Genomic DNA, 16,043 nt, shown 5'->3' with positions numbered 1-16,043 from the left:
GCCGCTGCTGTGGCTACTAATGCTGACGCCTGGCCGGCCGGTCGCCGGACTGTCCACCTGCAAGACCATCGACATGGAGCTGGTGAAGCGGAAGCGCATCGAGGCCATCCGCGGCCAGATTTTGTCCAAGCTTCGGCTCGCCAGCCCCCCGAGCCAGGGGGATGTGCCACCCGGCCCGCTGCCCGAGGCCATACTGGCCCTTTACAACAGTACCCGCGACCGGGTGGCCGGGGAAAGTGCCGAAACGGAGCCTGAACCAGAGGCGGACTACTACGCCAAGGAGGTCACCCGCGTGCTAATGGTGGAATACGGCAACAGTGAGCTCGCACGGGCAGGGGACCCTGGAGGGGAGCCCCCAGGGGGCGCCGGAGTGCAGGGGTCACGGGGAGGAAACTGCTGGTAGAGGAAACTGGCTGGAGGAAGAGAACCCCCGGGGGCGCCGGGAACGTGTCGGGGGGAGGGGTCCCAAAGAGATAGCGCTGAGCTCCCTAACCCCAAGGTATCTGGTCTTGAATAAGAGATAGTGAGCGAAGTGGACCGCTTTTAGAGGGCGACGGGATCATGCGAGATCGTGTGGGGAGTCCCTTAGAGTGAGAGAAGCGAAGCCATTCGAAAAAGACTTCCCCTTGCAGGGTGCTCGAGAATGCAGGGGGTCGTGGGAGCGGGGCTGCAGAGAGGGATCTCGCTTTGGGAGAAACTAGCACCCCGGCATTTGGAAAAGGAGAGGTAGTGGGGAAAGCTGACTCAGAGTTCAGGGGCCGTGAGGCAGGAAGATTCAAGGACAGAAAAACAGAAGCGAATCCCAGAGGGGTGCCAGGAAAGTAGAGAGAGTGGACCCGCATGCACAGGACGCGAAGAACACGCGAGATTGGAGGAGGGCTTAGAAGGAGAGGGTGATAAATGTGAGGTCGGAAAGGGACGCGAGGTTGTAGGGTGCGGGAAACTAGCGGGAGAGAAGCGGTGACCCTAGGATGTGCCCAGGGGGTGGGGGCGGGGGGTGTCCAGAATGCGCCGGGAGGTGCTTTTAATATTTCCCACAAGGACTGTAAGAGGATGAAACCCAGAGAAAGAAGCGCGCGCTCCCAGGAAACCTACAATACTGGGTCGTGGGAAGGGGTTTACAGAACGGGAGAATAAGCGTGGGAAAGGTGGACCTGGAATGGGGTAGAGGAGCGACGGATGGTGTCATGCTGGGAGCAGCGGGGCCCGCCACCCTCCCGCCGCTGGCTGGAAGGAAGAGGGCTGAGTGAGGAGTCGTAGTAGGGAGAGAGCTGGGTGAATGCGACTCTGCGAGACCCGGGGGAAAGACCGAGCTTGTAGGGGTTGGAGAAGCCCCACGTGGGTGCCACGCGCGGGTGTGGGGGAGGAGCCTGCGCTTCCGGAAGGAACAGGAGGACCCCGCGGAGTTCTGCGGAGAGCCTAGACCCCAAGCTCCTAGTTCCTCTCTGCGAGGCTGGGGAAACCCCAGCGTCCGGCTGCCTAGCCCTCCCTTCCCTTTCCTTCTTGTGCCTCGGGGTTGGGGGCGGAGGGTTACGGGGCGGGGATCGCGCGCTGAGCCTGGGGCGAGACGAGGCAGGTCCGGTCCCCGCCCTCGCGACGGCGGCGACTCCCGCCCTCTTCACCCCTAGCTCAGGGCGGGGCTACCCTGGGCCCGCCCTGTCGGCGCCCGCGCGGGTACCCAGGCGTCCGGCTGGGCCCCGAGGCTCGGGGGCGAACCCCGCCCCCCGCTCTTAGTTTCCCTCGTGGGCAGTAGACGTGTGCGTCTCTGGCCCATTTGGGCGCCCAGTTGCGGCTTCAGTCAGATGACATCCCTACAGCCTACCCACCCACATCTCCGTCTCACCTTTTCCGTCGACGCTTCACCTTCGTTGGAGAGGTTTTTCCAATGCTGACACCTTCAGTTGCTCTTCAGCCCTCTTCTGCCTCCATCTCGCTCCCAAACCCTCCGTCTGTCTTCCCGTTTGACTTCTGCCTTTCTGTCTCTCCCGCATCCGTGTAACTCTGACCCTCTCTGGGTCTCCTAGTTTCTCTCTCCATCTCTTCCCTTTTTCTCTCTTTTTCTCCTCAATATCCTATTTCCATCTCTCACTCTGACCCTTCTTGCTCCCTCTATCGCTCTTCCTCCCTGTCTCCTGGGCCTGGGCTCTGCCCTTCCGTTTGGGTCGGCTGAGTAACTCTTGGGCCAAGATAGAGCTTATTCGTGAGGGAAAGGGGCCAGCCCGGCAAGAGACGGGAGGAGCAGGGGGAAGGAGGCGCTCAAGAGGGTCTTCCTCTGTCTTTTCTCAACATGTCTCCACCATTTCCATGCCCCCACTGCAGAGGCCTAACGAAACTGCTCCAGTTGATCATGGCCTGCCGCCCTCATTCCCAGTCCCCAATTTTTCCTGAACTGGGAGTCTTCTTAATTTTGTTTCCCTTCCCCCACCCCTGAAGCCATCCTTATCTAGAGTGAACTTTACTTTCTCTAGCCAGTTAAGGGGGGAAATACTACAAATAATAACAAAAATAATGTCACATTAGCAGGGAGGGAGCATAGCCTAGGGATTAAGAGCATAGGCTCTGACCAGACTGGCCAAGTTTGAATCCCCACCCCACACTGTAGTTTCCTGGCTGTGTTGCTTAGGGGCAAATTGTTCCTCTCTTTGCCCATCTATAAAATGGGTATACTAATAGAATCTTTCTCATGGGGTTGTTGAACACACATTAAAGTAATCACTGTATGCAGACTCTGTGCGACATACTTTATCTGCATCATCTCATCTATTTCACACTGTCATCCTGTCATCAGTCCTTGGCTTATAGGTGAGAATCTGGCAAGAGAGACGAATTCATCTGCCCAAAGTTCCACTGCGCTTCAGTTAGGAGAGCCTGGGTTGGGAGGCAGAGAACTTGATGTCAAGTAGATTTAACAGCTCCAAGAGGGAATGTGACTTGCCCAAGGTCACAGAAGGCAGCAAAGGCATAGTCTGATCCAAGTGCCCTTTATCTCTCTGCTTCAACATAACTTGCATTTGAGGCTCCCGGTGGTGGGGAGGCCTGAGCAAGCAGAGCAGCCCCACCCCCAAGCCAGCTTTGTACTGAGGGGCCACTTCCTACCTGATGAGAGGGTTAGGATAGGACCCTGTTTAAAGAGCTAGAGGAATTTCCCTGGTGGTCCAGTGGCTAAGACTCCAAGTTCCCAATGCAGGGGACCCAGGTTCCATCCCTGGTCAGGGAACTAGATCTCACATGCTGCAACGAAGTGTTCGCATGCTGCAACTAAAGACCCCACATTGCACGAAGCCCGAAGATCCCACACGACAACTAAGACCCTGCACAGCCAAATAAATAAATATTTAAAATAATAATAAAGAGGTGGAAACAAACTCAGAGAGGAGAAGCTAGTTACCTAAGGTCACACAGCTAAAAAGTGTCAGGGTCGGAGTCCAACCCAGAGTTCTTTGATTTGGGGTACACTAGCTCCCCTGCCCTTGCCAAACACTGACAGCCCCCCTACCCTCGACTCTTTCTGCCTAGAAATCTATGACAAAATGAAGTCTAGCTCGCACAGCATATATATGTTCTTCAACACGTCTGAGCTCCGGGAAGCGGTGCCCGAACCTGTGTTGCTCTCTCGGGCAGAGCTGCGCCTGCTGAGGCTCAAGTTAAAAGTGGAGCAGCACGTGGAGCTGTACCAGGTGGGGGCAAGGGTCCCGGAAAGTGGCCTGGGCTAGGGTGGTCCCAGGACGGCCGCAAGGCTGGTGGCTGCAGGGTCCACATGGACTAACCCTGAAAGATGAGGGAGCACAGAGTGTGGAGTCTCCTAGAGCCCTAGAATGTTAAATGCTTAGCAGCTGGAATCTTTGGAGCTGGACTCTGAAAACTCAGGACAAGGAAAGTTGGAATCTTTGAAAAGTTGGAGACTTTCAAAATGCCCTGTGCCCACCCAGTAGCCACTAGCCACATATGGCCATTTAAGTGGATTAAAATTAAATAGAAGAAAGAATTCAGTTTCTCAGTCTCACTGGCCATAGTTCAAGTGGCTCGTAGTCACATGGAGTGAGTGGCTGCTATTTTGGACACCACCGATAAAGCCCATCTGCATCGTCACAGAAAGTTCTCTTGGATAGCTCTGTTCTAGAAGAGTCTCCAGGAAGAGTCCAAAAAATCTGGATTTTCTCGAAGGCTATGTGACCTAGAAGCCCTGTCAAATGGAGTGTTAGATTCAGTGGTAGATGTTAGACTCTTACAACGAGGAAGCTTTGATACTAACTGCTCGGAATCTAGAGAACTCGGCTTTATGCTGCCAGTTCCCAGGGCGTCATTCCTCGTGGATGTCAGGCATCTGCAACGTCTAGGTTTCTGGCACGTCGGACTCCTGGGTTTGTTGAACTTGAATCTCATAAAACTTTTCGAGTTCATAGAATGTGTAATTCTTGGGGTGCCACCAAGTGCTGGAGTTATGGAATGACTTCGAACATAACTTCTAGAAAGCGATAGACTCTAAGAATTCAGAGCTGTATCGTCAATGACCTCTGTGATGTCAGTAGGAGAATTTTAGCCTCATGAGCTGTCCAAGCTGAAAGGAACTGGGCATTTCACCAGTGAGGAAACTGAGGCCAAAAAAGAGAAAGGAATTTTCCACAGCCATGGCGGGATCAAGGGTGGAGGCTGAAATGCCTAGGTGCCTTGACCCCTGGCCTGGAGTTCTCTGTCCCCTGTCATGGAGTTGGGTGGTTTCTGTGAAGCCCCTCAGTGTGGATGTCTGGGAGGGGGACTGATGGACTGTGTGGAGACCCGTTTTGGGGAGCAGATGGAGTGAGAGGTGCAAGGTACATGGGTGTTTGTGGCAGCCTCTACCCACTATCTCACTCCCCAATTCTTCATCCCCCAGAAATATAGCAACAATTCCTGGCGCTACCTCAGCAACCGGCTGCTCGCCCCCAGCGACTCACCGGAGTGGCTGTCCTTTGACGTCACTGGAGTTGTGCGGCAGTGGCTGACCCGCAGAGGTGAGGACCACTTGTCTGCCCCACCTCTGTTTTGTAACCCATTTTTTGTCCTGGGACCACCCTGCCTAGCACCCCCCGCCCTGTGTTGGTGCCAAAGAGCCCAGACCTGGCCCTCCTCCCAGACACTCACACCTGAGTGATTAATGGCTAATCCATTCTTGAGCACATGCATTGTGCTGGGTGATGCTGGAGACACAGAAGTGACGAAAACAGCTTCATCCTGACCTTCGGGAAGCTCCTGTTCCACTGCTGGGGTTGGGGGACTTGGGGAAAGACCTGAAAACCAGGTAGTAATGTCCCAGTGTGGGCAAGGTTGGGATGGGGAGCCCAGGGGAGGTGCCTGATGCAGCCTGGGAGGTCAGGGAGGGCTTCCTGGAGGAGGGGATATTGGAGCTGTGTCGGAGGGATGCATGGGGCCAGCCTGGGAAAGGAGGGAGGGGCAAGAGTGTTCAAAGCAGAGGGATAGGCTGTGCAGAGGCCTCGAGTCTAGGGAAAGCCTGACACACCTATTCTGTTTGGAAGAGGACCATCTGTCCTGTCATGTTGAAGGCCCCAGTGCTCACATCTCCCTTCCTAGTCTCCCTCTCATTCATTCCTTCATTGGGGTAAATGCTAGTAGGTTCCTGCTCTCTGGCTGGCCCTGTGCTGGTAGGGGGGAAACACAGTGGTAACCATGACAACCTCTAGGCCTGCCCTCATGGGACCCGCACTCACTTCTAGATACCCAGGAAATCTTTCCCAAAGCCCTAGCAGGCCATGATGGCCAGGGTGAGCAGGGCCGGGATGGGGGAGGCATAAGTGCTATAGGAGCCCAGAGGGGGCACCCTAACCCCTCTGAGGGGATCCAAGAGAGCTTTCTGGGTGAGAATGATTGTGTTGAGACTCATGGAAGAGGTGATGGTTTGACCAGAGGAAAGGATGGGAGTTCGGGGGCAGGTGCATACTGGGACGAGTGTCCTGAGCTGACTGCTGAGTCCAGAGCACCTGATACAGGGTCCCACACAATAGTGGGTGCTTAGGGAAGCATTCATTCAGCCATTCATTCAAAAAACCTTTCTTCTGGGATGTATGTATACATTCACCTGATTCACTTTGCTGTACAGCAGAAACTAACACAGCATTGTACAGCAACTACACTCCAATAAAAGTTAATCTAAAAAATAAGAACAACTGATAAATACTGCTATGATTATTAGATATACATATTCTTTCAAAAGGGCTTCCCTGGTGACTCAGATGGTAAAGAATCCGCCTGCAATGCAGGAGACTAGGTTCAATCCCTGGGTTGTGAAGATGCCCTGGAAAAGAGAACGGCTACCTACTCTAGTATTCTTGCCTGGAGAATCCCATGGACAGAGGAGCCTGGTGAACTACAGTCCATAGGGTCCCAGAGTTGGACACAACTGAGTGACTAACTACTTTTTAATATACAAAAGTAACAGGTTTTATTAACATTTTTTGAACTATTCTTTCAAAAAAATGTTAATAAAACCTGTTACTTTTGTATATTAAAAAAAAAAGAAGTAAAACCTTTCTTCTGCACCTGCCTTGGGACAGGAGCCTAGGTCCTTGCATCCCATCCCAGCCCTGCCTGTGGGCCTTGGCTTCCTCATCTGTAAAATGGGGAACTTTGGTGAGGATTAAAGGAAATAACGCACAAAGAGTGTTTAGAACAGGGTCTGGCACCCAGCGCACTCAGGAGATGTTTGTTTTTAAGACGGAGGGCCAGGCCCAGCAGGGAACAAGAAAACAAGGTTCCCTGCCCCCGTAGTATCCTGCTTGCCACTGAAAACAATGAGGGAAATAAATAGCCAAAGACAAATGTTAGAGCTACAGAGGTCAGTGCTTTGGAGAAAAAAACGTGTTGTCACAGTCGGGGGAGGGGCTGTGTCCTGGAGGGCCTCCTGGAGGAGGTGGCCTCAGCGCTGAGACCTGGAGGAGGAGAAGGAGGCTGCAAGGCCAAGAACTGGAGTGAGAGGGTGCAGTGAGGGGGCAGGCAGGGGAAGGGGCAGGAAAGAGATCCCCCCATACCCCAAGGGTTTGCGACTTCCTTCCTCTCCTGCCCACCCCCACAGGGATGGGTGAGCCGCCCCCCTCATGCTGGCTTCCCTCTTCCCACTCCCACAGAGGAAATAGAGGGCTTTCGCCTCAGTGCCCACTGTTCCTGTGACAGTAAAGATAACACGCTTCAAGTGGACATTAACGGTGAGGCCCCCTCCCTGCCCCCCACCCCCGCCGACGCCCAGCAGTGATGTGTGTCTGTGTGTGTGTGTGTCCTCCCCTGCCCATCCTCGTCATTCATCCGTATGAGTGTGTGTGTGTATTCCCAATCCTCCCCACCCCTCTGACTCCCAAAACCAAAGCAGGGTTCAGTTCCGGCCGCCGGGGTGACCTCGCCACCATTCACGGCATGAACCGGCCCTTCCTGCTCCTCATGGCCACCCCTCTGGAGAGGGCCCAGCACCTGCACAGCTCCCGCCACCGCCGAGCCCTGGACACCAACTACTGCTTCAGGTGAACCTTGCAGCCTCCTGGGCTGGGGGCGTCCTCGCCATTCACTGAGCGGCCACCACAGGTTGGGCATGTGGCTGGTGCTCTGCTTGGGCTAGCGTCTCCTTCAGCCTGGAGGGTTCAGGGCATGAGGTCCGAGCCTGGGATGCTGGAGTGTGTGCGAACTAGGAGTCCTTGGATGTTGAGATCAGGCGGGTCTCTTGCTGGTTGGTTGGCATCGGAGATTTATTAGAATGTGGAACACTGAACATGTGGGACTTCAGTATTGGAAGGTCTCCGTGTTAGATTTCTGTACTGTGGGCAGATTGGGGTTTGAAAACGTTGGGATTCTAGGATATTAGAATTTGGTATTAATTATTGAAATCAAAGAATGTTGGATTCAAGGACTGTTGGGTTCTTAGAAGTTGGGAATTCAGAACTGGAAGATTGCCCATGATGGGTACCATTGACAGACTGGACTCTCCCATTTTGGCAGGTTGGAGTGCTTGAATATTAGGTCCAGAATTGGTGGAATCCTGTGTTGAACTTTTAGCCTCCAAAAATGTTGGAGTCGGTGAAAGCCAGAATACTGGCACCTTAGAATGTTGGGACTCAGTCTTATTTATTTATTCTTGATTGCACTGAATCCTCACTGCTGCTCGAGATTTCTTTAGTTGAGGAAGCGTCTCTTGTTGAGGAGCATGGGCTCTAGGTGCTCTGTCTCCAGTAGTTGCGGCTTGCCCATATGGGATCTTCCCTGACCTGGGATCAAACCCATGTCCCCTGCATTGGCAGGTGGATTCTTAACCACTGGACCACCAGGGAAGTCCCAGTGCTAGAGTCTTGTTAGAATCTTGGAAGCCTGTGATCTTAGAAAGTGGCAGCTTGAACCTCTTGGGAGATGGGCTCAGAACTGTGGAATGTTGGAATGCAGTTTTAAAATATTGGAATTCAAGAATACCAAGATCAAAAAAAAAAACAGAATGCCAAGATCCTCGAGAGTGGGGATGTGGGAATTCTAGAAAGTTGGAAAGCTGTTGCTGTGTTAGAATCTTGAGATGCCAGTATGTTGCAGTCTAAGAAAACTGAGAAGTTGTAGTCTCGGAATTTTGAAATTCAGAGTTAGAATATGGCAAATTTAGAATGATAATCCGACCTTGGCCCGTCTCTGCTAAGTACTTTGATGGTGCCTTTGGTTTTTGTTGCATGCACTTCTCCTGTTGCAAAGTCAGCTCTGTTTCCAAGATCCTTCATCACCAGATCCTACCCTCTGCCCAACAAACCTATGAACGAATGGATAGATTAAAATCTGAGTGCCAGCCTGCTATAACATTAAGAGAAAGGCAGCCAGCCATGTGAGTGACACAGTGTCACTTAGGAAGTCTTGCCAAAAAATCAAACCTGAAGCCCATCAATAATGGTAGGTCCAAGTCCCAATTTTCCAGAAATATAAGGACAGAGAAACATGTTAAACAGCCACCATGGGCATGCAGTCCGCAACATCTAGATTGTGGGAAACCTGACCCAGTTTCTTCAACAAATACAATACAAAGGGATGAAATAGAGAGATGGGTTTATATAGATTTTTAAAAGAATCTTAAAAGATGTATCAACCAATAGCCCTGTATAGACTTTACTTGAGTCTTTATGTATGCAGACTGTTTTTACAATTTTATTTACTTATTTGCTTTTTGGCCTTGCTTCACGGTTTCCAGGATCTTAACCTGACCAGGGATCAAACCCATGTCTCCTGCATTGGAAGCATGGAGTCCTAACCACTGGACCACCAGGGAATTCCCCAAACTTTTTTTTTTTTTTAAAGATATTGGGACTTCCCTGGTAGTCCAGTGTTTAAGACTCTGTGCTTCCAATGCAGAGGATGTGGGTTTGATCCCTTGTCAGGAAACTTAAGATCCCACATGCTACATGGTATGGCTAAAAAATAGATAAATAAAATAATTAAAAAGATACTTATGAGACAGTTGGGGAAGTATGAACTCTGACTAGATATTTGATGGTATCAAGGAATTACTGTTAATTTTTTGTGTGATGCTCTAAAGTAGTCTAGATTTCCTTGGAGATAGAAATATTTATGGATGAAATAATATGATGGATGACGTGGGTTTCAAAATCATTTGTCAAAGGAGAGAAAGTGGATACGGGTAGAAATACAGTGAAACTGACCATGACTTGATGTTTGCTGGAGCTGGATGGTAGAGACACAGCAGTTAAATGTAAGATTCTCTGCTTTTGTGTATGTCCCATGCCTGTGCTGTGCTCAGTCGTGTCTGACTCTTTGCGACCCCGTGGACTGTAGCCCGCCAGACTCTTCTGTCCATGGAATTTTCCAGGCAAGACTACTGGAGTGGGTTGGTGTATGTCTGAGACTTTCTGCAATAAAAAGTTATTCTTAGCTTAACCACTATCTCCACTGGGAAGCCTCTGTGACCCTTTCCCCAACATCCAGGGTTAGAGAGTAGCTCAGGGTCACCTGGAGGGCTTGTTAAATGTGGCCTGCTGTCTCCCAGCCATCCCCATCCCCCAGTTTCTGATTCAGTGCATCTGGGGTGGGGCCTGAGAACTTGCATCTCCCACAAGTTCCCAGGCGATGCTGCTGCCGCTACTCCAGGAACCCCACGTGGAGAGCAGTTGAGTTGAGTAACGGAATCACACACTGCAAATCAGAGGATCTCAGCACCCCAGCAGAGCTGGACCAGAAATGATAGATTTTACTGGACAGTGGTTCTTCCCCTTTTGTGAATCTAACACCTTTTTGAGAAGCTGAAAGCCGGGAACCTTTTCCCCCCAGAATATGTCTATACATACACACATATCTGGGCTTCCCTGGTAGCTTATCGATAAGGAATCCGCCTGCAATGCAGGAGCTACAGGTAACAAAGGTTTGATCTTTGAGTCGGGAAGATCCTTCAGAGGAGGAAATGGCAACCCGTTCTACTATTCTTGCCTGGAGAATCCCATGGACAGAGGAGCCTGGCAGACTACAGTCCAGGGGGTCACAGAAGAGTCAGACATGACTTAGCAACTAAACCACAACAACACACATCTGTGTGCATGGTTTAGAGAGCTCAGAACCCTCCCTGAGCCTGTCCATGGACTTCCTGATGTCTCCTCGGCCCTTAACAATAGCTTATTTGATCTAACGTTCCCTGCATCTTTGTACAGATGAAGGAACTGAGGCCTAACCAGACTGAGGAGGGACCAGGCTGAGCTCACAGGAATTTCAGTTTCCTGACTTCCTTCTTGAGGTCCTGTGGCTCTTGGAAAGGCCTTGTCTTGCCCTGGGAGAGCCTGTGGCATCGCCTCCTCACGCTCTGCTTGAGCTGACATGGTTGGGCTGGGCAAATGAAGTCAGAGACCTCTGGCCCTGAGCTCTACCACCTACAGCCTACATTTGAACAGACAACATCCCCCTTTCTCTAAGGCTCAGTTTATTCCTCCTTCAAATGGGAATAATAGTATAAGACCTGCCTTGGAACTTCCCTGGTGGTCCAATGGCTAAGACTCCACACACCCAATGCAGGGGGCCTGGGTTCGATCTCTGGTCAGGGAACTAAGATCTTCATATGGCAACCAAAGAATTCACCTGTTGCTGCAAAGACCTGGCACAGCCAAATACATATTAAAAAAAAAAAAAAAAAAAAAGACCTGCCTTGTAGGAAATTCTGTATTGATTTTTAAATAGGAAAATACATGTACATGGACCAAACCTAGAAAGGATATTCAAAGACTCTCCAGTTCTGACCCTTCAGTCCCCCTCCAAACAGACTTTTATTATATTCGTGCAGGCTTTTCTCTAGTTGCAGTGTGTGGGTTTCTCACTGCAGTGGCTTCTCTTGTTGCAGAGCACGGGCTCTAGAGTGCAGGGACTACAGTAGTTGCAGCACATGGGCTCAGTAGTTGTAGCTCCTGGGCTCTAGAGCACAGGCTCAATAGTTGTGGCACAAGGGTTTACTTACTCCACAGCACATGGGGTCTTCCCGGACAAGGGATCAAACCCCTGTCTCCTTCATTGCAAGGCAGATTCTTTACCACTGAGCCACCAGGGAAGCCCGAGGACTGACTTTTGCATCTGAGCCTGGGACAGAGATCATGAGTACATGGCAGTCGTCTTACCCACCACCACTCTCTGATGTGCTTCTGAAAAATGTAACATTGACCAATTAATTTATACAGCCAACACTTGTATACACTTGTATACAGCCTACACTTGTATACAGCCAACACACAGCAGGTGCTGGGGACTGTTATGGGCAGTGGGGACACCTTTAGGGACAAAATAGACAAAAAGTCCTGTCCTCAGAGGAAGACAGGAAATGAACAGATGAACAAATCAATCTCTAATAAAAGAGCAGGTGGCAGTAAGTTCTAAGAAGGAATATAAATCCAAGGAAGAGGAAAGAAAGAAATCGTTGTGATGATTTGTTTTTCCTAGTCTGATTTAAACTTTTTATTATGGAAACATTTAAATGTATAACCAAGATGGTAAAATGAACCCCCATACACTCTGATCTAGATCAACAGGCATTAAGATTTGCCCCCTTTCAGTTGCAGACATTTTTATATTTCCTTGCAGAACTGAAATGCCGTTATTACGCTAAATGGAATTAACTATCCTTTTTTTTTTTTTTTCCGCTGTGCCTCATGGCATGTGAGATCTTTCCTGACCAGGGATCGAACCCATGCCCCCTACATTGGAAGCACAGGGTCTTTACCAATGGACTGTCCAGAAAGTCCCTAGGAATTAACAATTTTTTAGATTGGTGTTTTGGATAGAATCATCCAGGAAGGTCTCTGAGGCAATGACGTCATTTGTTTAACTGATATTTATTGAGCACCTACTGCATGCCAGGCAGTGTTGTAGGAGGGAAGACTCCCCAAAGTGAAGGATGTTTGAGCACATGTATAAATGGAGTGAAGAAAGAGAGCCAGAGAGGGTATCTGTGGGAATAGCAAGCCAGGCAGAAGGAACAGCACGTGCAAAGGTCCTGGACTGGGACTCAGGAACAGCGAGGATGCTAAAGTGGCCAGAGGACAGTGAGAGAGGGGGAGTGGGGAGGGAGTTGAGATCAGCTAGATCTGGTGGCTCCTTGAGCTTGTGGCGAGGACTTGGGCATTGGGCTTGTTCAGAGCAGAGGGGCAACATGATAGTCTCTAGTATGTGGCCCCAGAAGGTAGGGATTTGTCTGTTTCATTTGTACTGAGTCCGCAGTAGACCCCAGCCCAACACGCAGTAGTTGAGTAAACATTTGTTGGACACTTAGAACATATCAGTACACATGGACCTGCACTGTGCTGTTTATGTCGCAGTGTATAGATGTAGTGTGATCTGTGTAGCTGTCTCCTGTGGACAGTCATTTGGCTTCTTTAGGCTTGGTTTTTTTTTTTTTTTTGGCTGCACTGTGCAGCATGCAACGTGGAACTTCCTTGCCCAGGGATCGAATCCATGCACCCTACAGTGGAAGCTTGGAGTCTTTTTTTGTTTGCTTGTTTTTTGTTTCTTTTTTTGTTGTATTGAAGCTTGGAGTCTTAACTACTGGATGCCTCCTGGGAACTCCTCATTTGGTGCCTTACAGGTGTGTTTTGAGCGCTGCCTGAGATAACGCTTATGAGGATGCTCTTAGTGCAGTGCTGGACTAGAGGAAGTGCTTTATCAGTGTAAGCGATGATCACTACTATTACTGCTGTTATTACCACAGAGGGTGCAAGGGAGACCAAGTTGGATACCATGCTGGAGGGCAACCAGGGTGAAACACACACACTCCAGGGGAGGAGAGGCAGCCTTCTGCTCTCCTGACAGTGTTTTTCCCTCCCGCCTGCAGCTCCACAGAAAAGAACTGCTGTGTTCGTCAGCTCTACATTGACTTCCGGAAGGACCTGGGCTGGAAGTGGATTCATGAACCCAAGGGGTACCACGCCAATTTCTGCCTGGGGCCCTGCCCTTACATCTGGAGCCTGGATACACAGTACAGCAAGGTGCGTCTGGAGCCCGACACCCCCTGCTCCCCAGCTGGGGGTGGGATGGGGGTAGCAGAAACCGAGTGAGGAGAGGGAGAAAGAGAAGTCAAATCAGATGAATTGGCAAGATGGTAGTCAGAAATACAGGGGAGAGGAAGGTTGGAGGGGAGGTGATAATGGGATGGGAGAAAAGCTCGAGGCAGGGTCTGCAAAGTTAGAGACTCAAGGGAGTGGGAGACAGAGATATGGGGAGACCTAGTGGTAAAGAACCCACCTCCCAGTGCAGGAGACATAAGAGACAGATGTGGGTTCAATCCCTGGGTCAGGAAGATCCCCTGGAGAAGGAAATGGCGGCCCACTCCAGTATTTTTGCCTGGGAAACCCCATGGACAGAGGAGTCTGGCAGGCTACAGTCCATGGGGTCACAGAGTCGGACACGGCTAAAATGACTTAATCCCAACTTGGGCGAGGGAAGAGGTGGGGAGATGGAAGGAGAAAGAAAAGGAGACAGAATGAGAGAGAAAAAGGTAGGAGGGTAGAGAATTTGGAAGATGGAAGGAGAAAGACAGTGAGATACAAGCCAAGAGTGGAACATGGGGAGAGGCAGAGAACCAGAAAGACACGGAATGAGATAAGAGAGAGGCAGATGGGGAGAGAGGCTGGCAGGGTGGCGGCATCCTCCCCACGACCCCCGACCCTGACCCCGCGCACCCGCCCCGCAGGTCCTGGCCCTGTACAACCAGCACAACCCGGGCGCTTCGGCGGCGCCGTGCTGCGTGCCTCAGGCGCTGGAGCCCCTGCCCATCGTGTACTACGTGGGCCGCAAGCCCAAGGTGGAGCAGTTGTCCAACATGATCGTGCGCTCCTGCAAGTGCAGCTGAGGCCCCGTCCCACCCCAACAGCCCCCGCCCCGTAGGCCCCGCCCACCCGGCAGGCCCGGCCCCGCCCCCGCCCGCCTCACCAGGACTGTATTTAAGGACACAGCACCACCCCCCCATCCCACTCCCATCAAGCCCACCTGGGGTCCATTAAAGGTGGCGAGAGGATTGGGTCTCTGTGTCGTTGGGCGCGTCACGGCGTTCTCCCTTCTGACTTCTCTTACCCCCCTCCCTCCCCTCCATCTGCCGCCTCCTGTCTTTGTCCACCATTCATTTGCCCCTCTTCACACACAAACTTCCTTTGCGCTTGTTATGTTCCTTACTCCTAATGAACATTTAAATTTATTTATTGTTAGGTTTCTTGATTGAGCACCTTGGACCCTATTTTAAGTGTCTTATAGTAATTAACTTTTTAAACCACCATAACAAAGCTCTGAGATAAAGAGATTGATAATACCCACTTTAAGAAAACCAAAGCCCAGAGAGGTTAAGGAATTGTTCCTGCCCACCAACAACCTACTTTCTGGGGAGGAGACAGACATAGTAGCGTTGTGCAAAAATAGGAAAGCAGGATGGGCTAGAGATGGCTTTGGGGAGGAGGGAAGGCCTCTTGGAGGAGGTGGCATTTGGGACTTAAAGGAAGCCAAAATGGCAGTTTGGGGGAGGATGGGGGAGGGTGTTCTTGGTAGGAGGACAAAAGCAAAGGCCTGGAAGTGAAGATGAACTTGGGGTAAGCTACACAGGAAAGAGGCCAGTGCGGTTAGAAGGGAGGGGCATAGGGAAGGGTGTTAAGATCTGAGTCAGAAAGCAACACTCACAGGCCAGAGAGTAATAAAAACAATTCTCCACGCTAGGTATGGAGCTTCTAGCTCAGGGCATTCTCCCCACAGCTCAAGAAAGCAGGGGTTGGCAAACTATCTCCTGAGGCAAATTCTGACGGGCTGCCTATTTCTGTAAATAAAGTTTTACTGGACCACAGCCATGGTCGTTCCCTACTGTACTGTCTGTGGCTGTTTTAGTGCTACAAGGGCACAGTTGAGTAAAAACTGTGCAAAGTCAAAAACCTTTACTATCTGACCCTTGATAGGAAAAGCCTGACAACTCCTGCTACAGGGACCATTTGCTCCCCATTCCACAGATGGGAATACTGAGGCACAGAGAGGTTAAGTGACTTGTTAAGGTCACACAGCTAGCAAATGGCAAAGCTGGGATTCGAATCCGGGCAGCTGGAGTTGAGGGTTTATGCACACGACTTCTGCACTGGTCCCACCTTCCAGACCCCAATCAAGGAACCTGTGAGAACCTGTTCTCTGAGGGAGGCAGGCACCATGACAGGGTTTTGAACAGAAGAGGGATGTGATTTGACCTGCTCAGAGGTTCCTTCTGGCTGATGGGTGAGAGCAGACTGAAGGGGGATGAGGGTGAGTGCAGGGAGACTGATTGTCCAGGAGAGAAATGACAGCACCTTGAGCTGGGGTGGGTTTCCCTTTGCTCTGTTTGTTCCCATCTGCTGGGGTCTTGCTGGTGAACTCTCCCCTGCTTCCTCTTTCTCTGGCCTCTGTTTCCCCTCTTCCTCCCTGGTTTCAGTTCCTGTCTCTCCCTTGCCCTTCTCCTTAACCTGTTTGGCTCAGTGACCCCCCCTGGGGGAGGATGGTGTGAGTGCTGAGCTTCCTTTGTTGGGGGCGGGGGCGGGGGCTGGGCTCCAGTC

The 16,043-nt window shown here is 51.0% G+C and overlaps 1 protein-coding gene across 2 annotated transcripts; it reads left to right on the top strand.

Annotated features, from left to right (window-relative positions):
- The first annotated feature begins 6 nt into the window (after positions 1 to 6).
- On the top strand, positions 7 to 14,503 carry TGFB1 (transforming growth factor, beta 1). Of its 2 annotated transcripts, none has more exons than XM_010849265.1 (7): positions 7 to 317; positions 3,517 to 3,677; positions 4,874 to 4,991; positions 7,119 to 7,196; positions 7,358 to 7,505; positions 13,322 to 13,475; positions 14,180 to 14,503. In XM_010849265.1, the coding sequence occupies exons 1-7, from the start codon at positions 20 to 22 to the stop codon at positions 14,336 to 14,338; spliced, it is 1,116 nt and encodes a 371-aa protein (XP_010847567.1). In that variant the 5' UTR covers positions 7 to 19; the 3' UTR covers positions 14,339 to 14,503. The 2 variants fall into 2 exon arrangements, with proteins under 2 accessions (XP_010847567.1, XP_010847566.1); XM_010849264.1 differs by having other exon boundaries at positions 7,355 to 7,505.
- Positions 14,504 to 16,043: the final 1,540 nt, after the last annotated feature.

Source organism: Bison bison, unplaced genomic scaffold (assembly GCF_000754665.1).
Source record: "Bison bison bison isolate TAMUID 2011002044 unplaced genomic scaffold, Bison_UMD1.0 scf7180017864280, whole genome shotgun sequence".
NCBI lineage: Eukaryota > Metazoa > Chordata > Mammalia > Artiodactyla > Bovidae > Bison > Bison bison.
This window is presented reverse-complemented; position numbering and strand designations above follow the sequence as displayed.